This window comes from Lactuca sativa, chromosome 1 (assembly GCF_002870075.4).
Source record: "Lactuca sativa cultivar Salinas chromosome 1, Lsat_Salinas_v11, whole genome shotgun sequence".
Taxonomy (NCBI): domain Eukaryota; kingdom Viridiplantae; phylum Streptophyta; class Magnoliopsida; order Asterales; family Asteraceae; genus Lactuca; species Lactuca sativa.
The window spans coordinates 4,767,429-4,794,550 of NC_056623.2; the positions used below are offsets into that span (position 1 = coordinate 4,767,429).

At 33.5% G+C, this 27,122-nt stretch overlaps 1 protein-coding gene across 1 annotated transcript; it reads left to right on the forward strand.

Annotated features, from left to right (window-relative positions):
* The first annotated feature begins 22,101 nt into the window (after positions 1 to 22,101).
* LOC111909270 (transcription factor MYB93) lies at positions 22,102 to 23,812 on the forward strand. The gene is made up of 3 exons (XM_023905060.2): positions 22,102 to 22,256; positions 22,433 to 22,562; positions 22,821 to 23,812. The coding sequence occupies exons 1-3, from the start codon at positions 22,124 to 22,126 to the stop codon at positions 23,497 to 23,499; spliced, it is 942 nt and encodes a 313-aa protein (XP_023760828.1). The 5' UTR covers positions 22,102 to 22,123; the 3' UTR covers positions 23,500 to 23,812.
* Positions 23,813 to 27,122: the final 3,310 nt, after the last annotated feature.

A 27,122-nucleotide genomic window follows, 5' to 3' on the forward strand; every position in this document is an offset into this window, starting at 1 on the left:
CAACTACCTCACTTGAAAAATCATATTTTCTAAAATCAAGCTTGGCGGTTTCAAATTTTCCATTTAAAGATTCAATTTCAGCCAATAATTCAGCGTTCTGTTTCACTGCATAATCATAATTCTCACATTTATTACTGTAGTCTTCCTGAAGTCTCCTAAAGTCCTTAACTTTTGATTCCAATTGAGGTTTAAGTGGTTTTTGACCTTTCCTAAGTTGGTACCCTTCATATATAAGGTCTTCTACTTCCCTTTTTAATTTATCATTAAGTTCACGAAGAATCTTAAGGCTTTCTAGTTCACTTCCTAATGTCTTACCTTGGTTGAATTAGGTTCATGATGGTAGACTTACCTCGGTTGAATTAGGTTCATGAGAAAAGGATACCATCAATGCAAACTACAGCTTCATCACATTATCTTCAACTGTTATAATCTCTACCGGAGCATCATCACTGACCTGTGCCAGGTGAGCATTTTCAGGTCCAGATAAGTTCAGGGCATGTATCTAATCCTCCCAATCGAACGATTGTGCAACCATATGATGGGTTTTAGCCATAAGAACTTTCCTATGTGCGCATGCAAAACCCTAATGCTTGGATCTAGGCTTTCTAATTAAACATGCTTTGAATCCAAGACTTCTAACAACTAATTAGGTATAAGAACAATACAAAATCAGATCTAGAAGTTTACCTTTGAATCTCTTGGTTGATCTTGTTGTCTTGGAGCTTCTAGAGTAACAATTGTCACTCCTCTAATGGCTTACAAACACCAAATAACAAGGAGGATGATTTGAGAGAGAGAGAGAGTAGGAAATCGGCCAGGGTTTCTCTATTCTTGAAGTGATGCCGATTTCCCTATGCCATGGGGTCTATTTATACTTGTAGACTCCTTAAGGGTTTCACCTTAAACCCTAGTTGGATAATCCTTTCCTTAAAGCAATCCAAATCCTTACCATAGATAAGCCTTGGACGATTTTGAGCTATCCCAAGCTCTAGAATCCGTCCAATCCCTATCCCTTAAGGATTTACAGTCTAAAGTGTAACTATCAAACAATTGACAGTTTATACCATCTTATTTAATTAATCTCCTTAAGTCACCAAATTAATACTAAATAATTTATGACTTATATTAATCAGATACCAATATTATTATTCCGTATATTATTCTCATAATATAGTAATAATATTTATTCTCTCATAATAAATCATCCTATCAAGTTGCTATGGTGAAGGCAACCCAAAAGGACCATGCACAATCGGGTCAAATACTTGCCTAATATAGTTGCAGCCTTAGACACTATTCCAACAGTCTCCCACTTGGATAAGTCTAGTAACTATATGCACAAGTACAATTCGATTTGCAATCATAGCTCTCAAAGACGCTGTAAAACTCTGATCTAATCAATCTTGTCCTTTAGATAAGGGATCGTACAGTCCTCTGTTAGATATCATGCTGACAATTCTATGGAATGATTAGTCTAGCATTTAGGTTTCTCGATCTCCAATTCATTTGACATAGAACTTAATCGAACACATCAATTCAGTTCTGACCGGGCCCGACACATAAGTCAAATCAAATCATCGAGCGGCCGAGATATCTCTTTTACCTACTTAGAATAAAAGTTACAGACAAACTTCAACTTATATGCATTTACTTATTCATTAATCAACTATACACAACAATGCGTTTTATAACATCGAGTTACTAATGCGTTTTCGCATCATCAATGTACAACCAATTAACAAATAACAAACCATATATCTAGGTTTTAAGACTATATGATATTATCGTCTTGCGATCACCCTTTTATATCATATTCCATAAGGTGATTCCAGCAAGCGCGGGTTTGTTCCAATGCTCAAAACTAGTTCATAAGCACTCATGAACGTCACAACAATCTTTTGCTATGTCTAATACCATTTAGACAATCTACGCACCAATTCATGACAATCTTCATTCATATCTACTTCCAACATAAGAACGATTGTGGAAAATTTGAATGATTCGATTATTCTTTATAAATACAATTATTCTGGAAGTCAAAACATGCAAAATGAAACAATAGTTAAACAATTAACATAAGACAGTAACATTACTCATAAATAAAACTCCTTTATTTAATCATCAAATGTTAATTACATTTATCTATTACACGTTTCTACTACTATATAATCTATGCTAATATCATCCTTCAGCCCAATACTCCTAGCATGCTGCAAGTGCTTCACCCTACTCAGTCCCTTCGTAAGCGGATCTGCTGGGTTATCTTCTGATGATATCCTCTTCACTATGAGTTGTCCTTCTTCTACACGATGTCTAATAAAGTGGTATTTTCTGTCGATGTGTCGTGATCTACCATGATCTCTCGGTTCCTTGGTCAAGGCAACCGCTCCTTCATTATCACAGAAAATCTCCATGGGATCCTTTATGGCGGGTACAACTCCAAGATCACCGATGAAGTTCTTCAACCATATTGCCTCCTTCGACGCTTCGCTCGCTGCAATGTACTCTGATTCGCACGTTGAATCAGCTACGGTTTCCTGTTTGGAACTTTTCCATGTCACTGCTCCTCCATTCAGGGTAAAGACCCAGCCCGAATGCGAACGGTAGTTGTCCCTGTTGGTCTGAAAGCTGGCGTTACTATACCCTCGCACCTTCAAGTCATCACTCCCTCCGAGGACTAAGAACCATTCCTTCGTCCTCCGAAGGTACTTAAGGATATTCTTCACCGCAATCCAATGGGCTCTGCCAGGATTCCCTTGATATCTACTAACCATGCTCAAAGCAAAGGCTACATCAGGGCTAGTACAAGTCATAGCGTACATGATTGAGCCAACTGCGGAAGCGTATGGTACTCGGCTCATTTATGCTATCTCAGCTTCGGTACTCGGACTTTGAGTCTTACTCAACTTGGCATTACTTTTTATCGGTAATTCTCCCTTCTTCGAGTTTTCCATACTAAAACGTTTTAGTACCTTCTCTAAGTAAGTGTTCTGACTAAGTCCTATTAGTCTCTTAATTCTTTCTCTCACTATCCTTATTCCCAAAGTGTAAGAAGCCTCTCCGAGGTCCTTCATAGCGAAGCACTTCCCGAGCCAGGACTTAACCTCCTGCAGAGTCGGGATGTCGTTTCCTATGAGCAATATGTCATCAACATATAGAACGATGAAGCTAACTATACTCCCACTGGCTTTGACATATACATGTTGGATATAGTGTCTAAGTCCATAACTTTATTTGGTATGTACTTGACCCGACCCGGCATGGTCCATTTGGGTTGCATGGCATTGCAATACTTGGATAGACAAAGAGAGAGAAAGTACACTTGTGATTATTAATATATTATAAGTTCTAATATATTAATAATAGTATTATTTAATTAGTGTTGATCAAGTATTAATCTAGTATTAATTTGGTGATCAAAGTGAGACTAATTAAATATATAGGGTTGATTATGACAATCATCAATTCTTTTATGGTGGATTAATGATCCATGGTTTATGGGTTTGGTTATAACCATATGGAGCTCCATGGATAGTCCATGGGAGTTACAAACCCATGGGTCATGAGAAATGAAGAGTCATGATAATTAGGGTTTACATTTGTAACTCCTATTTATGACACACTATAAAAGAAACCCTATAGCATGCAAAATCGGGACTGAGAGTATTCTTGTGAGGGCATAGCCGATTTTGAAGTGTAGAAGTATTCTCTCTAGTTATTCCAAGGTTGTAGTGTTGTGTGAAGCATTTGAGGCACAACATTTGGGGTGCTAGGCTCACAAAGTCTTGAAGGAATCCAAGCAACAACAAGGTATGTATTTCTACTGGTTTTTATCTTTTATGTAATCCCCATGCCATGCTAGTTAGGAAATAACCTTGAAAAAGAAACTTGCATGTATATAGAGAAAACATAGATTCAAGGTTATTAGGGTTGCATGTACACTTAGGAAGTGTTAGAATGCTCAAAACCCATCAGTGGTATCAGAGCCTAGGATTGTTTTCTGTATACTTGATGCAAAACTACTTGAAAATCGAAAATTCTGCATTTTGACGACTGTACTCGCCGAGTCCATGGGGAGGACTTGCCGAGTCCATGAACAAATTCATCCTACTCGCCGAGTTGGATAATGCACTCGCCGAGTAGGATCGAGCTGGGCAGATTTTTCGAGTTTTTGTTGCTGGAAATGGATTAGAATCATTATCCCAATCTGTTTTGGACTTGTAAAATATGTTTTTCAAAATGATAATGATTATGTTAATCCATTTTACATGACTTTTAACAATTTCAAAATATTATATATGTTCACATGATTTCTTGAAATTGCTTGACATGAATTTGTGCTCTTATGAGTTTTTAGAATATCATAGGAATTATGTGTAACCACCATGTGTGTTTAATTCTTGATCTTAATTGTATTGATGGTGTCCATAACTTGTCCTCAAGTTATGGATAACCAAAAGTCACTTCTTTTAATTGTGATTAAAGAACTAAAGAGGTTTCATAAAATGAAGAGTTTTCATTTTTATGAACCATTAAAACTCATAAGTTACAAATTGAAGAGACTTGGAATAGTTTCAATTCTTGCCCTCAAGTTTTGGAATTTGAAAAGTCTTATACTCTAATACTTTAATTCCAAATTAAATCTTAGATTTTTAAAAGGCTTAAAAATCAACACTTATACTATTATTATAATTTTATTATATAGATATGTATAAGAATATGTCATTCTTATCGTTAGTAGGCCTTATTCACGAAGCCGGTCTATAAGGGGGGGTATAAGGTTGTTGCCTATAAAATGGTGACTTAATGGGTGTCCACTCTCACCCACCGCTTCCTTGATCGGTGGAGGGTCGTTAGCCGAATGGGTAGGATACGACTTTAAATACTCATTAAAAGTATAATGAATTATAAAGTAACTATACATTATAGATTCCCAATCATAGTTACTTTAGGAAAATGTGAAATTGGTGCTAGTCCATAAAATTACACTTTGTACCTTACCAAGTCGTTAGTGGAGCGTGTGTGGTTAATCGGCACACTAACATGGACTAGTAAGAGTGGCAAAGGGTAACTTGACTTTATTATAGATCGGTGGAGCGTGTGTGGTTAACCGACACATCGATTAGGTAATATTGTTAAGGGTACCAAGTCAATTTGTATGGTTATTCACACCATGTTTGTGATCCTCGGCATCCCAGTCACAAACTTGAGAGGGCATAATCGAGATTCAAACATGCCATTGAAAAGTTCAATGTATCTCAAAAGATCTAGGAGTTTCAAAACCAATAAAACCTAATAATAAAATATTTCGTTCTAATGGTGGAAATTGGTAAATTGTCATTTACCTACCTTTAACTATTTTATAATTTGGATTACGGCATCCCTCTTCCAGTTATAAATAGGTTATTGGGTCCTAGCCTTAATATTTCATATTGGGTGTTATATTAAGGACTTTAAATCAACTAACTTGGATTTCTCCCATTATAGATGTCTAGTTTAGACAGCTATGGTCTTCCCAAATCTTTAGGAAGAAGCTTCCTAGTGAAGATGATATCCCGAATGGCAATCAAGGTGAAAGATCAATCCCTTTGTTATGTATTAGTGGGACTGAAAATCATACTTCACTTCCTTCACCTACTCCAATAAATCTCCCTATCCCACAAGTTTCAAGACATGATAAGTTCTAAGTCACTCAATCCCTATTGGCAAACAAAGTATATATGTGCTTAGGTCTTGGAGATTAAGTCACATATTGACAAGTCGGGAGAGTCGGGTGTCGAAGTCTCAAGGTAGCTGGTTGTTGACTTGGTCACTCCCTGATGACAGATCACGACATGACCCTTAATGATCTTACCTATTTGGTTGATGATGTTGAATCATAAATGATTTGGAGCATTGGTAAAACAAAATTTGATTGGAAGATCAACTTCCCAAACTTCCATGGACATTGACAATGGTAACATTGGAAGTCTAGAAAACCTTTCTCTTCCCAAATGAAAGGGATTGGCCATAGTCAACTCGGTTGACAAAATGGTAAAGAGAAAGGCTAAGTCTGTGATAGTCCCGTGTACTATTTCAAGAGAGTCCATATGTTTCTGTTGCCAAAGGAAGGGCATTGGTTGCGAAGCTGCCTAATTTACCTAAAAGTTCATAAGGATAGTAAAGTCAAATGTTTGACTCTACTTCAGGTAAAGTCCATCGTCTAACTCTATTAAGTTTCTATTCTGAGATTCTTATTGCATGATGTGACTTGGTCACATGCTGATGCTTTAAGAATCAAAGAAGAGTGAAGAAACATAAAGGAAGTATATGCTGATTCTGATCGTGAAGATGGATTTCGATCGCATGGTTCAATGATCAGAATTTTGAGTTGTTACTTAAGAGTTGAAACATATTGCTTAGGAATAGATAACAACAAGGTTTTCATATGGGTTGTAAGGATAAGTTTTCCGCAAAATTTTCAAATAAAAGAAAAAATGGTTTTGATTTTATTTATTTTAAGTATCCTTAAAATGGCATTTATGAAAAAGGTTGTTGCTTATATGTTTCCATTGATAAGCAATATGGGTAAATGGATTTGATTCTTTCATTAGTGGTAGTGTTATGATTTACCAAATAAGGAAAGATTCTCATCACCCAAGTTTCAGTTGGATAGAAACTTAGAATCATGCAAGTAGTATTGTGTGATGAATGAGAATTTTCATCTTTGATAAATTAAGACTAATTCCTTGTTCACATTCGCATGTGAGTCAAGTGAAGGACTAAAAGATTGGGTACACTTGATTGTGTGCTGGTCAGGTCAACCACAAAGGTTGATAAGATTATTCATTATGATTTACTAAAGTTTAGTAAATATGGTTATACTTACAAGTTTAAGTATAGTTTTGGATCATTGAAGAGTTTCAATGATAGACGGAATGAATAAGAAGAATCAAATAAGGCAAAAAGATAACAGTTTCTCTAATCTGAAGAGATGGGAGACTACTTGTGTATTTTCTTTTATGATTATCTTAGTGATTATGAAACCATATCACAATTGATCCTCTAAGGACACCTTAGTTCATTTGTTTGCCTGAGGAGAGGAATCGTGAATTGTTGAAATGGTTAAATCAAAAGATAATTCGTACTTCGTGCCAAAAAGAAATCCTAGAGTTGTACTCCAAGATTGTAACTTGAGTGACATAGTCTTTAGAAAGTTCATAACACTTGTCAAATGTAGAGTAAGATGTTTCCTATTCTTGTACATTTGAGATTGGTAAGTTGTGATGTTTTGGATAAAACAAAGATCAGCTAAGACCAATAGTGAGATGTGTTTTACTTGATAAGAATCCGCACTAGCTCTTGAATATTTGTTTTGTCAAGGAATGGTTCTTGACAAAGAGAATCATATATGTCAAGAGGTCAGTGGGAGTCTTAAAAAGATCTTATGATAGGTTCAAGAACCAATCAAGAGATTTGTTAATCACTAGCCCACGACTTGAGGTTTGTAACCTATTGTGTTGACATATTCTGTGCTAATCCCAGTTAAGGTTGGCTTTGCATTGGAGTTCTGAGAGTTCTCGATTGTTTGCATAAAAACCTGGAAGCAATGGTAGGCCCTTGTGTTGCCGGGTGGCTTCAATTGTGAAACTATTCCACACTCCTTGAGATAAGTAGTGAAGCACGACTCATCATAGAGCGAACCATGTCCAACAAGGTTCGATTACACCTTTCTGCCACACCATTCAATTGTGGTGTCCTAGGTGGCTTCAATTGTGAAACTATTCCACACTCCTTGAGATAATCGTGGAATTCAAGACTTAGGTACTCTCCTCCTCGATCGGATCGAAGCATCTTGATTTTCCTGCCCAATTGATTCTCCACTTCATTCTTGAACTCTTTGAACTTTTCAAAAGTTTCTGACTTTTGCTTGATTAAATAGATATACCCATATCTACTATAGTCATCGGTAAAAGTCACGTAAAAGCGGTTCCCATCCTTCGTGGTTGATCTAAATGGTCCACATACATCGGTATGTATTAGGTCCAATAGACCCTCGCCCCTTTCACACGTACTTGTGAAGGGCGACTTAGTCATCTTTCCAAGTAAACAAGACTCGCACGTTTCATCTTCCCTAAGGTCGAATGACTCCAACACTCCATCCTTTTGGAGTTGGTCTATGCGTTTCTTGTTGACATGTCCAAGACGACAATGCCACAAGGATGCTCTATCCATACTATTGGAAGAATCTATGTTCAAAAAATCATTTCCTAAGTTATCAATAATCATAACAGTTTCATATATTCCATTACATGGTATAGCTTCAAAATAAAAGACACCATTTAGATAAGCTAAAATAGAACCATTCTCATTATTAAAAGAAAATCTAAAACCTTGTCTAAACAAACCATGAAATGAAATGATGTTTCTAGCCATTTATGGCGAATAGCAACAATTGTTCAAATCTAAACATAAACTATTCCTAAGCACTAAAGAATACACTCCAATATTGGTCACAGGCGACGATCTTCTGTTCCCCATGATTAGATTGATCCTTCCTTGCTCCACGTCCCTACTTCTTCTTAGTCGCTGCACATTAGAGCAAATGTGGTAACCACAACCGGTATCAAGAACCCAAGAAATAGCATGATTAGAATCGTTAGATTTAATTGTGTATATACCTGCGAAAGATGGCTTGATCTTTCCTTCCTTAATGGCTTGCAGGTACTCTGGGCAGCTTCTCTTCCAATGTCGACATCAAATAATCACAAATCCAATTTCTATTCGACCCAAATAATCGATTGTTCGACCCTTAATCACAAATCCAGTTTCGTTTTTCATCAACAGCGACACGACATCACAAACTGACCTTCGATTCCAACTTTTCAATCAAAATCGATTATCAATTCCATCTTGACTTCGCATCGACAATTTGTTCATCAATCGACTCTAATCATCATCGATTCTAATCAAAATCATATTCTCAAATCTGATTCTTTGACTTCTAAATACTTGATTCAATCAACTGTTAACTTCAAGATTCATCTGCTTTCAAAAAAATCAGTCGAAATTAAGGCTAGACATCTTGAATCAAATTTCGATTTCAAGCGATTCTACAATAATCGAACTTTATTTTGACTCCAATCGATCGATTTTGTGATTCGATTTCGGACTCCAATCAATAGTATTAGGACTCGATTTTCAAACAATTCTAATGAAGATATGACATAGATGAAATCGACATTGATTCTAGACCAAACAAAAACTAATCTGTCTTTAGCCTTTGCAAGTCAAAATTTCTCAAAACTCTTTCAATTCGATCAACAAACATCAGATGAATCAACATCCATTCTTCAATCGACTCATTCCAAGTACAAACAAAATCGAAATCAATTATTGACCCCAAGTCAAGAGGATGCGAACGAAACATAATCAAACACATTTAACCCTCAAAACGTTCACCCATGCGAACAAAAACCAGATGAAATTGAAAGCACACCATGGAGGTCTGAGCATAGTAACAAAGGCTCGATTAAAAAAAATCAATTTTTCGTTTGATTCTCATCTATTCATCGATGTAACTATGCGAAAGAAACAATTGAGTACAGATGTTGAATTAGACTCAGCTAACGAACAGGGTTCATATTCTATTTGGGCTCAATAATCCGATCAATGAACAGTAACTAATTAAAACCAGTTTGGGCTCGAATTTTTTTGGACAGAAGAACAGTAGAAGATCGAGATTTTGTTTGTTTGTTTGGGCTCATCCATGAACAGTAACAAGAATGAAAATTGGGCTTAGGAATCGAATCATATGAACATTGATTACAAATCAGTTTGAAAATAAAAAAATTTGGAAATATGATTTTGATTTTTTTTTTTGGAATTTTGATCTTAAACAAGAATAATTGGATCAAAAATGAGGTTAAAACGAATTAGATCCAATGAGGAAAATCGATCAAAAATGAAAAACGCAAAATACGAATAGAAATCATGGACGTTTTGGAATCCATTTGAGAATTTGAGTTACCTTTTTGACGAATCGAGTTCCGTTTTCAACGAACGAATCAAATTTGGAAGATCTTGGTTCTTTTGTCGGAATGAGAAAATCTCCAAATTGAACATTGTACCACCCACCATGCGAGATGTACAACTTGTTCTTCGTGTTCTTCGTCAATCCAAGAACATCTTCAAAAGAACCACCAACACTTTTGGGTTTTGACTTCAAATTTAATGCAACCTTTGGAACCCAAATTTGCTTCACGGATTTTGGCTTCACAACATATGACGATTTTTGTGAGTAAACCCGCTTATTCTTCCGATTCATCTTCTTCTTCTTTTTCTTTCTCATCTTTTTGCATCTTGAAGACTTGATTTCATGAACAAACCCACTTTCAACAACATGAACATTTTGAGTTTGAATCAAATCTTTTGGAGTTTGATACTTGTGATTTTCTTGGATCACCGGCTTCCGATAAGGAATCATTCCTTCAAACGAATCACAAGAACACAAAATATCATCAGTTTGAACTCCAATTGAGCAAAAAAGTTTTTCATCTTGAGAATCAACTTGAACTCCTTTTTCTTGAACATCAAGAACATCACATTGAACTCCATTGTTTTGAACTTCTTTTCCTTGAACATCATGAACACGATGAACATCATCAAGCATGTTCTTGAGCTTCACGAAAATTTGCATAATATTCAAGTCTATTTCTTCCTGGTTTACAATTAGCAAGAGGAATTCCTTTTATGACTTCACCATTCCTCTTATTTCTTCGTCTTTCTTGATATGTTGTAATCAATCTATCAAACAAATCTTTGTTTTGATAAATTGGATAACCAATGAAATCTCCCTTTCTATCCCTTTCTCCATTTGACATAAGTGCATCTTCACTTTGCGATCCAACTGTCAATTGATAAAGAATGCATTCAAAAGAAGTGTATACGTATAGAAAACTTTCATTTCGAACCAACCATTGCTCCATGATTACAAGAACTTGAAATTTTCTAAAGAGAGAAAGTGATTTTGAATGGGTTTTCTAGAAAGAGAAAGTGATACAAACAAGTATTCTAGAGAGAGAAAGTCGAATTATGGATCAAATCAAGGAAAAATTCGACTTCAAGAACACAAAAGCACTCTCTAAACACGAAGATCAATGAACAATAAGAATCACCAAATCAAAATAGCCATCAATGATCAATTCTTTATGAAAATCAAGAACACCCGCTCTGATACCAATTGTAGTGGTGTTGATTATGATGGCATGTGCGGAATTAGAAAGATCTAGTGAATCATCATACAAATTCAAGAACACATGGAGTAAATAAATCTTTGTAAGCTCTTATTAGATTTAGAAAGATTATACAAATGGGTTTGATACAATTTCTCTCTTTAGTCTAACACTCCAAATGGACTCTTACATTCCTACATAATGGGAGTCACTCACTTCCTATTTATAGGAAAAGAGTCAACCCATTTACACATACAAAGAGGAAAGCCCAAACAATACATCCAAGCATGACTTTGCACCCTAACAGGGAGAGAGAGGTTGAGTTCAGAATTGATCTAGTGCCAGGTGCGGCTTCGATTTCCAAAGAACCGTACCTTTTGGCACCACCCAAGATGCAAGAGTTGTGCTCTTAGCTTTAGGAGCTGGTAGGCAAGTAGTTCATCAGACCGACCAGTTCACCATGGGGAGCGTCAATTCTATTTGTCATAAAGAAGGAAGGTTCACACCAGATGCGCATTGATTACCGGGAGTTGAACAAGTTAACGATGAAGAACCGTTATCCCCTTCTGCGGATTTGCGACCTCTTTGATCAGTTGCAGGGTGCATCTTCATTCTCCAAGGTCGACTAGAGGTCAGGGTATCATCAGGTGAGGGTGAGAGAGAAGGACGTGGAAAAAACTGCGTTTCAGAATCGTTATGGACATTACGAGTTCGTGGTGATGCCGTTTATGCTCACCAATTCACCTGTCGTGTTTATGAATTTGAGGAATAGGGCATGTAGGCTGATGCTTGACCAATTAGTTATTATGTTCATTGGTGATAACTTGCTGTATTCCAAGATCAGAGGTTATGTGAGGCCCCGATGTTGACCCTTCCAGAGGGTGTCGAGGATTTTGTGGTATTTGGTGATGTATCCATCACTGGTTTGGGGGCGGTCATTATGCAGAGGGGGCGAGTGATTGCTTATGATTCTTGGCAACTAAAGCCGCATGAGGCACGATATCTTACTCATGACCTGGAGTGGGGGCAATGATGTTGCCCACAAGACTTGGATACATTATCTCTGTGGGGTCCGTTGTACTGTTTACACACATCACAAGAGTTTGTAATATCTTATAGACCAGCAGAACTTGAACATGAGGCAACAAAGGGGGCTGGACATCGTCAAGGATTATGACCACGAGATCCTTTACCATTCGGGTAAAGAGAATGTGGTAGCGGATCCACAAGTCGGTTGGATCTTCAGTTGGAGAGATATGTATGAGGATATCCGTTAATCCTCCACTTTTAGGTTGATTAGAGAGGCACATGCAGAGGGATTTAGGAAGGTAAACTGGAAACAGGAGAGGATCAGGGCAAGATCAACAAGCTTGTTGTCGATAGTCGGGGGTTGTTGACCCGGTGTAGTTGGGTTTGGCTTCCAATTTTTGGTTGGATCAGACAGATAGTGTTTGAGGAGGCTCATAAGTTTCACTTTTCTATACACCCGGGAGCCACCAAGATGTATCGGGATTTTAGATTAAGAAGCTGCAGCCTTTGGAGGTTCCCATATGGAAGTGGGAACAGATCACCATGGATTTTATCACCAAGTTTCTGAAGACTACCAAGAGTTTTGATGCTATATGGGTCATCGTGGATCGATTGACCAAGATGCCCACTTTTTGGCCATCCGGGAGAGGCCTTCAGCTGAAAGTTGGCGGATGTGTATGTTCAGGAGATTGTTGCTTGTCATTAGATTCCAGTCTCCATTGTTTCAGACCGAGATGTTTGGTTCACTTCTCGATTCTGACAGAAGTTCCATGAGGAATTGGGCACGAGGCTACATTTCAACATTGCTTGTCACCTACAGACCGACAGTCAGAGTGAGCAGATCATCTAGAAAGTTGAGGATATGTTTCGGGCTTGTGTTATAGATTTTGGTGGGATTTAGGATCCTTACTTACCTCTGGAGGAGTTTTCTTACAATAACAACTATCACTCCAACATTGGTACTTCGCCTTTTGAGCTCTTGTATGGTTGGAGATGTCATACCCTGGTATGTTGAGGAGAGGTTGGTCACAGGGTTATTGTCAGGACCGAAGTAGTCTTTCAGACCATAGAGCTTATTCGATAGATCAGATAGAGACTACAGATGGCTTAGAGTCGACAGAAGAGTTATGCAGACCGGCACCGATCGGAGTTAGAATTTCAGTTCTGTGATATGGTATTACTGAAGGTCTCACCCTAGAAGGATGTGATATGCTTCAGGAACAGGGGGAAATTAGGTCCCTAGTATATTGGACTGTTCTGTGTGATAGTCAGGGTAGGCATGGTGGCCTACCGTTTGGATTTTTCGAGTGAGCTCAGTCATATCCACAACACTTTCCATGTCTCTCAGTTGCAGAAGTGTGTGTTGGACGTTGAGGCAGTGGTTCTTTTGGATGATATTTGGGTCAATGAGCGCCTGAATTATATTGACAGGTCGGTGGCTATATTGGATAGAAAGACGAAGGTCCTGCACAACAAGGAGATACCTTTGGTAAATGTTCAGTGGCAGTATCAAAGAGGCTCTGAGTGGACTTGGGAACTCAAGGTTGAGATTCGGGAGCATTAGCCGAAGTTATTTACTGCAGCAGACTTCGTAGACGAAGTCTAAGTCAAGTGGGGGAGAATTGTAACATCTTTTTTTGAGGTGCTTTCACTTTTGACCATTATATTGATATTTAATACATTGGTCCTTAAAAATGTAAGACTTGTGGCTGGGAGGGGCTAATATTGCCACTTTTAGAATTATGGGGCGGAGCCACGTATGCTGGGCGTATGGGGGTGAAATATTTAGGGTTTGGACCCTATTTAACCTTCATTAACTCTCAAACCTGGTTCATTTCATCCACCTCCATCCTCTCAAAATGTTATTGCAAACCCTAATATACCTTGTGAGCATTTTTAATCTTGTGTGTGTGTGTTTTGTTTCTTTGAAGAAGAAAGAAGGAAGTAGAGACCATCTTGGAGGAGTGAAGAACCTTAGATCCAAAATCGCATCATCGTTTGACATTACTTGGAGGTATAAAGTACTGAACTTGGTGAAGTTATACTTAGATCTTGTTTTGGGCTTGATTTTATGTTCTTTTAGTCCCTTAAGCATGGTATTATGAGTAGGGGTTACTCTAATCCTTCAGAGGTTTTGGAGCCTCTTGAGTAATAAAAATGTAATCTTGGATAGTAGTTTCTTCTCATGCATGGTCTTAATGGATTAAGAGGTTAGAATCTTTGGTGTTGGGCACTTTATGGCCATGAAAGACCATAAAGTGGGAAACTTTATGGTCAAGGACATCATTTTGAACTTTGATTTGGAAAATGGACTTAAGGACTTAAGGATTAAACTCTTAATGAGTTGGATTGGCAGCCACTTGCGTACGCTGGGTGTACAAGGCATATGATGTGGGTACGTGGTCAACAGGCCCGTACCTGGTCAACCAATGTGTACGCTGGGCGTACAGCTGAGTACGTTGGGTGTACTCAGCTAGGTTGACTCGATTGACTTTTTGGAATTTTGACTTTTACCTGATTTTGACCAAGTTTGACCTAGGGGCATTTTGGTTATTTGGATTTTGTTTGAGAATTGGTCATTTGGATGGATAGGTGCCGGTTAGAGTTGTGATTCGGAGTAGGGACCTCATCAACAATTGTTCAGATTGAGAGGTGAGTCTTCCTCACTGTACTTGTGGGTCGAAGGCATCAAGGCCGGCCTATTGGATCGGATATCCTGTTATATGATAGTATGTTATTATGTTGTAGAGATCTGTTAGATCGGTATCCTAGTATATAGGATGTTAGCATGCGGTAATGATATGTGAATTTGCCTGTTTGTCTGTTGACTGGCTATATGTTTATCTGTTATGTATGTATATGTCGACATGTTATGTTTGTTGGGTTGAGGCGGTCATGCTTTGTGTTGAAGGCCAAGATACCCAGGGTGGTCCGGATAGACTATAGGCCTTGCGAGACGGTCCAGTTAGGCCGCAGGCCCAGAGAGTGGTCCAGATAGGCTATAGGCCTTACAAGGCAGTCCAGTCATGTCGAAGGCTCGAAGAGCGGTCTAGATAGGCTGCAACCCATGTGAGGTGATCCAACCATGCTGAAGGCTCATTTATGCATGTTGTTGTTTGTTATGTTATGTGGTGGAACTGTGGGGGAACTCACTAAGCTTTGACTTATAGTTTTTGGTTATGTTTTCAGGTACTTCCGAGGATCGTGAGAATGCGAAAGCGTGACCGTACACATCGTGAATTTTATGTTGTTGATCTTGGGAGACCCTGATTTTAAATAATATTTTGGAAACAATGGTTTTGTAAACACTTTTATTAGTAATTGGGTTGCTTTGCAAAGTTTAAATTTGGTTGTGATTTTTGAGTTGTTACAAATATGAGCAAAAAGTCAAGACTAATTTTCTTTAATGATAACACATAAAAATGTCTTTTATAAAAATATCAACACCATAACTATAAATTTGTAACAAAATTCAGAGGCCCCGTTCGACCCCACCGTCCACACACCCCAGAGCCGCCATTGCATTTAAGTATTAAATTTCGAAGTCTGACCGCACTGTCCACACACCCCAGAGTCGCCACTGCATTTAAGTATTAATTTCCAAGTTTTTATAATAAAACCTAACAGAAATATATTTTATGTGCAATTTGCGTTAATTTTTTTTGAAACGACAAATCTAATATACTTCTACCTTAGTTCCACTTATCTCTACGACGAAACTTAACCTTCAACCTCATGGAGGGTGGACAACACGGGATACCTATTTTGGGCCACACCAAAACAAGAAATATATCAACTTGACTAAAAATTTGGAAATTATTTTGAATGCTATTCATGTTATGTAAAACCAAAATAGAAACGTTACCACATATTATTACAAAAACTATAAATACTTGACGATAACTATTTTGTTTAAATATACAAACAAAATTTATGAAATATGACAACCTCTTCGCCATTTTTCGTTACTGTGATATTTCTTATTTGTTGCTTCTTTTTGTCAATATGGGTAGGTTAGACTATACAAATAAATGTCAAACATGTTAAATATTCGATTTTTTTTTTATTAAATGTTTCCTAACAGATAATTAATATATAATGTTGGACGAGTTACATTAAAAAAATACAATTTGTACAATTTTAATTAACCATTTTGATCTATTTCACTAGTAATTTTGCTTTTATAGTATTTTTAAACTAAAAAAATAACGTGTGAATTATTATTATGAAAATTTATTTATAAAATAGGGAAATTAACTAAATTAATCATAATATGGTTTGTATTTAAAGAAAATAATAAATTTTTCTTTGGCAAACTAACCAACAACTTCGAAGCACGGAATGGGGCAATCTGAATTGACAAAACACGTTTTCTATCGAAAAGAACATTTTAGAATGTAATTTTTGAGTGAGTTCAGAAAAAGAACTCTGGAACAAATCCAAAATCTGATGGATAAGTTGGAAATTTCGAGAAAACTTCGTCTTTACTAAAATATAAAACAAACATACTAAGTATGAAATATATAGGATATTTGGGTTTAAAGTAAGACATTTGATTGAAAAAATGGTGACACTTCAAAATCACTACAAGAATCTACCTTTATGATGATGACAAAATTTAAATTAACCTTATGCGGAACGACATGTGAATCTATCTTTATGATGATGACAAAATTTAAATTAACCTTATGCGGACGACATGTCGTTGGGATAGCCTATACCAATGACAAGTCGTCGTCATAGGTGGAAAAATTCATTGTTGCAAGATCAGTCGGGAATGATTTTCGGAAATAAAAATAAAGTTTTATTAATTACTTCTATCGACGACTATTCGTCGCCATATGTCAACTCTATACCGACGACAAGTCGTCGGAATAGATCCACCCTATAGCGGCGATATGTCATCGACAAAAGTTTATAACCGTTTTTTCAATTTAAGCTATAATGACTATTGTCGTCGGTATAAGTTGAAACCGTTTTTACAATTAAGACCTATACTGCCGACATGTTGTTTGCATAGCCAAATTTTCTTTTTAAATATTTTTCATAGATTCAGTAATTAGCAAACTTATTTCATAAAACATACTCAAATTATCTAATAACATGTCTAGTAAATAAAATAACAAACCATGTTGTTCAAATTCAAGACTTAATATCTACTACATACCAAAATGAGATACAATACAAAAATAACAAGTCTTCTACAAACGTTCAAAATAACATAAAAGATCCAATCATCATAACCTGCTTTCGTCTCCTTGGTTTCATTGGTCTCGTTAGTTAGTTCGGGCGTATTTCTTATAAACATATTGGGATTGAATTGAAATTGTGACATTGGTGCTAGTTGGTAGTTAGGAATTGAGGCCACGGATGAGTCATTATACCCTTGATGCACTTGTTGTAAATATTGTTGGAATTGTTGGGTTAATGCAACAAATTTAGAATCACTCATAATTTGGGATTGAGATTAGGAAGATGTGGAAAGGGGTTGATTTGGATATAAATTGTTATGTGTTGGTTTCCTTCCAACTCCACGAGTATGGCTATGTTTTGTCATGAGGGCACCATTGAGATATTCAAGCACATTTACACCTTTGCCCTCTACGACTTCTTATTGCATGTTCATATACTTCTCTTGATTTTTTTCGTAAAATAAAAGAAAAAAAATAAACATACATTAATTATATTAAACAACTAAATTTAAACACTAAAATAATAATAATGTATGAACCTAGAATTTTGGGATAAGTGTTTTAGATTGTTATTATGTGTTTAAGGGCATTTTAGACCTTTTGGTAATGTGTGAATTTGTAAAATGCTATTAAATGTCTATTATGTGTTTGTTAGATGTTTTAAAGCAATGAAAATGTGTTATTATGTTGTAGAATGAGTTGGAATTGATAGATATAAGATATGGGTTGGAAATGCATTGAAAAATGAACGGAAAAGCTGATTCCAACTCCACCACGACGCGATGAGAAGCTTGTCGTGACGTGGTGGCCAAGGCGGTGATATGGATGAGATTTCATTGTATGTCGTAGGCAACATACTTTGCGTTGCGACGTGTGGTGGCCATAGTATGTTGCTATCATGGCTTTCGACCATGGCTTGAACGAGAGATGATTGCGGGCTCATTTAAGTCTAACGTCTGCGTTTCCCGCTAGACATTTCTTTGAAAATCAATAATTTACGTTTGTAATAATGTAAACTTCTTCCGAACAAACGAATAAGAATTCTTTAAACATGATATATATTTATATAAATGTGATATATATATATATATATATATATATATATATATATATATATATATATATATATATATATATATATATATATATATGTCAATGACATGTCGTTGGTATTGGGTTAAAATAAATGACTTCGTTTCTTACTTTTCATAAATTAAAAAACCCATATGTGTCGACGCCATGTCGTCGGGATACGGTCGACACAGATTGTATGCCATCTATTCTGAAGACATGTCGTGGGTATATATTTCCACAAATGACATCGTTTTTTTTTTTTTTTTTTTTTTCTGCAACATGAATTATAAATAAATAAGAAATTTTTTTTTCATAACCTACACCGATGACAAGTTGTGTTCATAAGTTTTGAGAAAACCATGTAAACCGTTTCATTTCCTGCCAAAGCTTTGTCGACAACAAAGTTGTCGGCATAGATATCATGGTCAACAAATTTGGTCAACCTTATACCAACAACATGCCATCAATATAGGTGGATTTGTAGTGAAGACTCTTGTCATTGGTACAAGGGGTATATTTATGTTGTGAATGAACATTTCAGACATAAATAATATATTTCTTTAAAAATAAATTAATAAGAACTTTGAAATTTAAAGAACGAGATGTAATGTGACATTTGGAAGAATGGTTATTTTCGAAAGCAAAAAATAAATGGTTATTTTTGTAAAAATCTCATTTGGCAGAGTTAGTTTAGTGAATTTCATTAAATATGCTTTATTTTGCATAATTTTATTTTCATTTTAACGACTAACATTTCATTTTCAGTGATTGATCAAATAAAATTACAAAAAATTTTAAGCTTTTTACCATTATTATCCATATCCCAAATTCCCAAATGTTTTGCTTTCAAACCTCTCTTCTCTCCCGATCGATCCAACCGCATAAATGACCTGAAAATTACATTTATGTAAGTTTACTCGAATAAGTTATTAGACATCAAACTTACATTGACCAAATGACTTTTGATCCAGATGTTGTCTTTTCTTCTTAGTACATGAGGTTCAAGTATCGTCTAAAACATATGTAGATTAAGAACATGTTATATTTATCGTTGAAGAAAAACAAAATCAAACTTACATTGGTTTTTATAGGTGAGTTGGACAAGAACAAGTTTATATTTACCATAATTGTCAATCACCACCTATCACCCCGAAAACTCTTTTTACGATTTGTGTATGCTCTTAATACTGTCTACCATGAACAACAAGCACCCACTTTATCTCCTCATCGTCTCATGTTCATCCTCCAATTTTCACTTTCCTTCATTATGGATTTCGTCGTCAACTCCTTCAAATCCACCCACATATATCTGATTCTATACTAATGCCACCATCCAATCTAACATTTCAAACCCTCACTAACTGCAATATTGTTTGTAAATAAAGAATTTTGATTATTAATGATATTTTTTAATATGAAATATATTGCAATATTATTTGTAACATTTCAAACCCTCACTAACTGCAATAATAAATTATTAATAGTTACAAACTAAACCGTAAAATTGTTCAAAATATATTATTATTATTATTATTATTATTATTATTATTATTATTATTATTATTATTATTGCAATTTGTGTTATCTTAATTGACATGTCATTTTCTCATATATTTTAGTTGTTAAATAGATATATAAGTAAAATTAAGGTTGATGTTTAGTATCAAGTCAGCCCGATTAATTTAAAAAAAAGATATATATCTCAAATCATATGCTTTAGTTTGAATAAATAAAATATTTGTGATTAAACTGCAACCATATTATAGCAACTTCTATTTAATTTACATATAATATCTTTTAAAGTAAGACAATTCTACAACATAAAGTTTTATGTTAATTATGTTTTACATGTAGCCTCTAGTTAATATGATATTATTCGATTGTTTAGATATCATGAAATTAAAAAATAATTTATAAACTAATTTTTTAAAATCTATTTATACTACTATTTCAAAGAGTTTATATATTTTTCAAAAAACATCCGAAGATATATGTTTTATTAATTATAAAAACAACTAGTGGCATGTTATAATTTTTTGTTCTTAATAAATTAATATAATAATAAATATATAGTTTTTATTTTATATATATATATATATATATATATATATATATATATATATATATATATATATATATATATATATATATATATATATATATATATATATATATATATATGGCTAGGTTATTTTGTTTTTTTATATTTATTGTGTGCTAGACTGCACCAATAGAAATTTAGTAAATTAAATAATTATTTAATTAAATAATTTTAGATATTAAATGATTTCCACAATTATATGTATATTAAATGATATCTATAATTATAATTCTCTTTTTATGGAAACTAATTAAATCCGTTGTTAATGTCAGCAATAACATTATTTCAGAATGAATTTGTATCTAGGTTTTTATATATGAGTTCGTACTTTGTTTTAAGACTCAATCACTTAAAATACAATAAAGTTGTATGGAATATGAAAAACGAGAGTGTATTCTACTCATTCTGCTGCAATACACATTCATTCTTCTAGATATGAATTTATTCTGAAAGAATATTATTGTTGACATTAATGACGAATTTAATTAGTTTCCATAAAAATGAGTTATATGTATGGATAACATTTAATATACATATAATTAATACTAAATTCTTATTGGTGAATTCTAGCATACAGTAGATGTGAAAAACATTTCAACCTATATATATATATATATATATATATATATATATATATATATATATATATATATATATATATATATATATATTTGATATTTTTAGTGTAAGTGGCTATTTGAGTTGGGTCTTGGGTCTTAGCGGGTTTGATTAAACATTTTTATATGACTCAATTCGGTTAACCTATTTGATATGAATAAAAAAAACTACAGTCTCGATCCATTGATTTTCGACCCAATCATGAAAATAAAGAATTTAACCAAGATCACGTTTCTTCTTTTCACTCGTGTCCCTTCTCTTTTTTCCTGTTCGCATTCTTCCTTTAGCCTCCCAAGTCCCAACTCGTTATTTCTAGATCCTCCCATCTCTATCCTCCCTCCATCTAGCCCCACCTCGCAGTCCAACGCCACCGTCGATCAGCTGATTTTAGAACCAACAATCAATGGTTTGTGATATTATTCTTCTTCTATTGCCAAATGCTTTCTTCCCTCAGCCGAATGAGCTTCTATGCTACTTTTAAATCTATGCATTTTATTTCCGAGACTTGAACCATCAACCTTTGACTAAAGTGCATCTTTCCATCGACTCCTGAGATCACTAGACTATAATTCTTTGGTACTTTGAAGGTTTCAATCGGAGTTTGACTCGGTTAAAATTTAGTTGAACCTTTTTTAATTTATTTGTTTGATGATGAAATTATAAATCAAATTGTTAATAATCGTATTAAAATTGTTACGTCTTCACATGAAATTGCCCTTAACTATGAATGATTTTTTATTTTAATTTCACAAAACTACAAAAATGCTGATGTTTTTTAAATAAACTAAAACATTTAAAGTAAATACACCTTGAAGAGAGAGGATATATACATGTATATATACCAAATCACTCTCTTCTGTTTCCAGCACAAGAAACCAAAACTAGTCTGAGAAGAAATGGGAAGATCTCCTTGTTCTGAAGAAAACTCCGTCAAAAAGGGTCCATGGACTCCTGAAGAAGATCAGAAGCTCACTGATTACATTCAGAAAAATGGCCATGGAAGTTGGAGAGCTCTCCCTAAACTTGCAGGTATATTTTTTCTCTGATTCTTCGGCCCTTTGATAGAACAAGGACAAGGATTTGTGTTATTTAAAGACCCTTTTAGAAGACGAATAATCCTCTTAAGAAAGTAGAGTCTCGTATCATATTGAATTATTAGACTGTAATGTAAAGTGAACTCATGATCTGGGAAACTTGGTTTGTAGGCCTGAAAAGATGCGGAAAGAGCTGCAGACTGAGATGGACGAATTATCTGAGACCCGATATCAAGAGAGGAAAATTCTCGAACGAAGAAGAGAACACAATTCTTCACCTTCACTCCATTCTTGGAAACAAGTAATTAGTTATCCTTTAGTTTCCAATAATTAATCAGGGCTATAGCTTCATTTGTTTAGTCTATTTTTCACGTTAACAAACATGCTAAATGAATGAAACCCGCACGTCCAGAAAATTATTAATTCATGAGTTGACATCAATGTTATATGCAATAAAGGCATAAGCTTTCTGATGTTAGCGCTTGTTTTATTACCAAGTACAGATTTTATACAAAGATTCTTATCTTTTCTTTTTGTTTTTTTTGCTGTTTATGTAAAGATGGTCTGCAATAGCGGCACATCTACCGGGGCGTACAGATAATGAGATCAAGAATTACTGGAATACACATTTGAAAAAGAGACTAATCCAGATGGGTATTGACCCGATGACCCATCAACCAAAAACCGACTTGTTTTCTTGCTTACCACAACTAATTGCACTAGCTAACCTCAAAGAGTTGCTTGAACATACTCAGTTAGCTCATAACCTCCAATATCTTAACCTTTTGAGACAGCCGACCATCATCGCTAATAATCCTGAATTAGCGACGGCATTAAATGCGACTAATTTTATGGCTACAGATCAAGAACCAAACCCATATTTTTCTAATGATTCTCTACAAGTAGGTCAAGGAAGGGTAGAAATGTCCGATTTTTTCTCTGTGGAAAATGCTCCTGTTGGTGGTGGTTGTTCGCAACCACTCCAACAACAAGTCTCTATTGATCAAGAAGTTGTGGGCCAGTGCCAGATGGGACTTATGAGCGACAAATCATCATCTTCCACGTGGAATCCTCTTCCGCCATTGATGGACTCGTCAGGCAGCAACAATACTAACTCACAGGAGAACAGCAGCACCGTTAGCTACGGTGGCGGAGGAGCTTCTGCACTCAACTGGCCGGACTTTATTTTTGAAGATTCATTCTTGGAGGATAATTTGAGTGAAATACGTCAAATTTAATGAAAACGTTTACCCATGCACGGATAGATTTTGAAAGCCCATTGACAGTTGTACCTTTTAAGTTTTAACTATCAGAGGCCGTGGAAGTGCATTGCGGGTTGTAAGATATGGGATGCTGCTTCATGGATGGCCATGCATGCATGGCATTTGTTTTTCCTTTTTGTATTTTGTGATGCATTACGTGAATAGCAAGCAATTGATGCAATATGTAAACGAGGGTTTATATTTCTTTTTGATAAAGTATAATCAAAATATCGAGTTTCAATTGAAAAAATTATGTCTTGTTATAAATATTTGGTAATAAACTATTAATAACGGCTTGTTATGATTCTAATGATTGATGATTGAGGATTATTTATTAATTTGTTATTTTCTTTATTGCGGATCACTATATTTAGGGTGAAAAATAAGATTTTTTTAACATAAATATCTATATATACTTATAAATAAAATATTTTTTTTCATCACATTCATTTGAAACTTTTATGTATTTTTCTTTTCATTACATTTACATGAAACTCCCATAACTTTTTAATTTTTTTTCTAATAATGATTATAAGTTGGTTAATAATATTAAATAAATATCAAACCTAAAGTGTAATCATATATAACCTAAATTTCAATATTAAAAGAATATATCTTTAATTCTACTTATAAAGTTATGTTTTTTTTTTTTTTTTTTTTTTTTTTTTTTTTTTTTTTTTTACTTTTAACATATTATACTTGATTTATTAGTTTTAATATATTGTTGGATGTAAACCATTATCATTTTAAAACTATAACATTTAAAAAAATTTGTATAAAATACTTCAATTATAAATTTAAATATAGTATAACATGATCAACTTAAATATAAATTTTAGTTTAACTTAAGCACTCCAAAAAATATTTTGTAAACAGTTAAAAGGGATAAATTATAGTGTCTTGCTAATAATGATTATAAGTTGGTTAATAATATTAAATAAATATCAAACCTAAAGTGTAATCATAAATAAACTAAATTTCAATATTAAAAAAATATCTTTACTTCTATTTATAAAGTTATGTCTTTAACTTTTAACATACTATACTTAATTTATTAGATTTAATATGTTGTTGCATGTAAACCATTATAAGTTTAAAGCTAAAATTTTGAACAGCTTGGACAAATTACTTAATTTGTTAATTTAAATATAACATTAGAGTGTCAAATTAAATATAAATTTCAGTTCCAATTAAAAAACGCAACGAATATTTGTTAATAGTTAAAAGTGATAAATTGTAGTGCTAAATGCAAAACTAAATTATAATCTCAATTTAACTAAAATATTTCCTAAAAATATTTTTATAATCGTTAAAAGTTTTCAAATAAGTAGTTTAAAATAACTTACAATAACAATAGTTATAAATAACTCCATATAAATGATTATATTGTTACCTTTAAAATAAAAAAACAATGTTTCATGTTTTGAATAATTATAATAATAGAAATTAAAACGTTAAGTAAATAAATTTTAAAAATTGAATTAACAATAACAACTTCAAATAACATTTAACCATATATTATATTTAATTTTAATCATGACTAACTCGCGAGTAGAAGTCATTCAAAATGTTTAGATTATGCAGTTATAATAGATGTATATATTATCAAATAATTCAAAATAATCAATATTTATATCAATTTAGTATATGAATTATTATATCAAATTTAACAACAACTTTAATAAGCAACACATTAAGAAACCTATCCATCTTTTTTGTAAACTCTATAATCTGAATAGATTTGTAAGGATTAACTCCTTCGTATGCTTCACATGGCAATGTTTTTCGCAAAATTTATAAATCTATAAATAAATCATTTCCATTGATATAAGATTTCTCACAATTTCAAAGTGGAGTCAAGGTTTAAACACCATTTTTTTTTTAATCAAATTGTTTTTTCTACAAAAATACATTTTGTAGAAAATTTAGGTTACCAAATATTATCTATAATTTCTTTAGCTTTACTAACAACGGAATCAAACCTAATTTCCATATACCTATAAAAAATAATAAACCAATCCTTTTAAAATTTCTACCACAACATCATGAAGCATATCTTTGGATGGTAGCTTCTTTTTTACCATGTTGATTCTATTTAAAAATTCATATGATATAATCAACTTAAAATAAATTCCAAACTTGAAAGTTCATCGTAAACTAATGATTCAACACATCTATACATTTTTCTATCATCACTTTCAACTAATATTATTAAAGACTATTTTATTTGGGAAAATTGAGTTTTTATAGATTTAACACTTTCAATACAGTTTGCTCAATAAGTAGCGGACAAAGATTTACATGTTAGTTTATCTACATATTAAAATAAAACATTTTATCTTCTTGTGAAGCTAATAAACATATTATATATTGATTGACATGTAACACAATTGTTTTTGCTTTTTAAGATGTTGTCATATCACATAAACTAAATAATGACATCTGACACACACAGACACACATACACACACACACACACATATATATATATATATATATATATATATATATATATATATATATATATATATATATATATATATATATATATATATATATATATATATAGAGAGAGAGAGAGAGAGAGATGTACTATATAATCACATAAGTTTCAGCAAAATGAAATTTTAGTCAATTAACCTATATTAAAAAAAGGAAATTTTTGGATTTTTAGGGATAATTAATTCCATTATTTTTAAAAATCTAAATATTTTAAATTAACTCAAATTTAAAAATCCTATTATATTCTGTCAGAATGACAGAATGCCAACCATAAACTAGTCAATATATTTTCGATTTTATTCTTGTAGAATATATTTCTAATGCAAATATTTTTGATAATTAACCTCATTTAAGACTTCTAGATATTATTCATATACCTCCAAGTTGGGTCTATGATTTTATGCTTAATACGTATCTAAAATAAAATACAAATTCATACATATTCTTATATACTAATATCCTTATACATTTTAATATAGTTATACATATTCTAACAGAATATCTACTTGATCTTGGCATATAAACTTGTTGTTGAACTCGATTCCAAATATTTCTCTTGTATGATCAATATTGAATTCCATCTCAATGCAATTCTGAAAGAATAAGATATATTACTCGTTAGTATTACCCGTTAAACAAATATACTTGTTGTTAACAAACATTCTCAAAGATATTCTAACAGAATGAATTTATATAAATAAATTATGACATAATACATTACAGAATACACTTAAATAACATTCTTTTGCGAATTCTTTTACGAATAATACGCATCAAATCGATGAGTGATACTAATCTCATTCTAAAAGAATATTGTGTTTTCTCATTCTGAAAGAATTTGCAGGTTTGAATACACCAAAATAACATAACTACACATATTAAATGCAATTCTAAAAGAATATTTCATTTCCGTTTGTTGCTTAAACTTCAATTCCTTAAAAATTCTTACATAATATTATCTACTTTACTTCTAGTAGAATATTTCAACACAAGTATAAACATGTTATTGTAATTCTAACAAAATAGTAATTAGTTTAGCTTAACATATTATAACAGAATCTTCCCAATAAGTTCAAAATATCAAATTTGCCTCATTT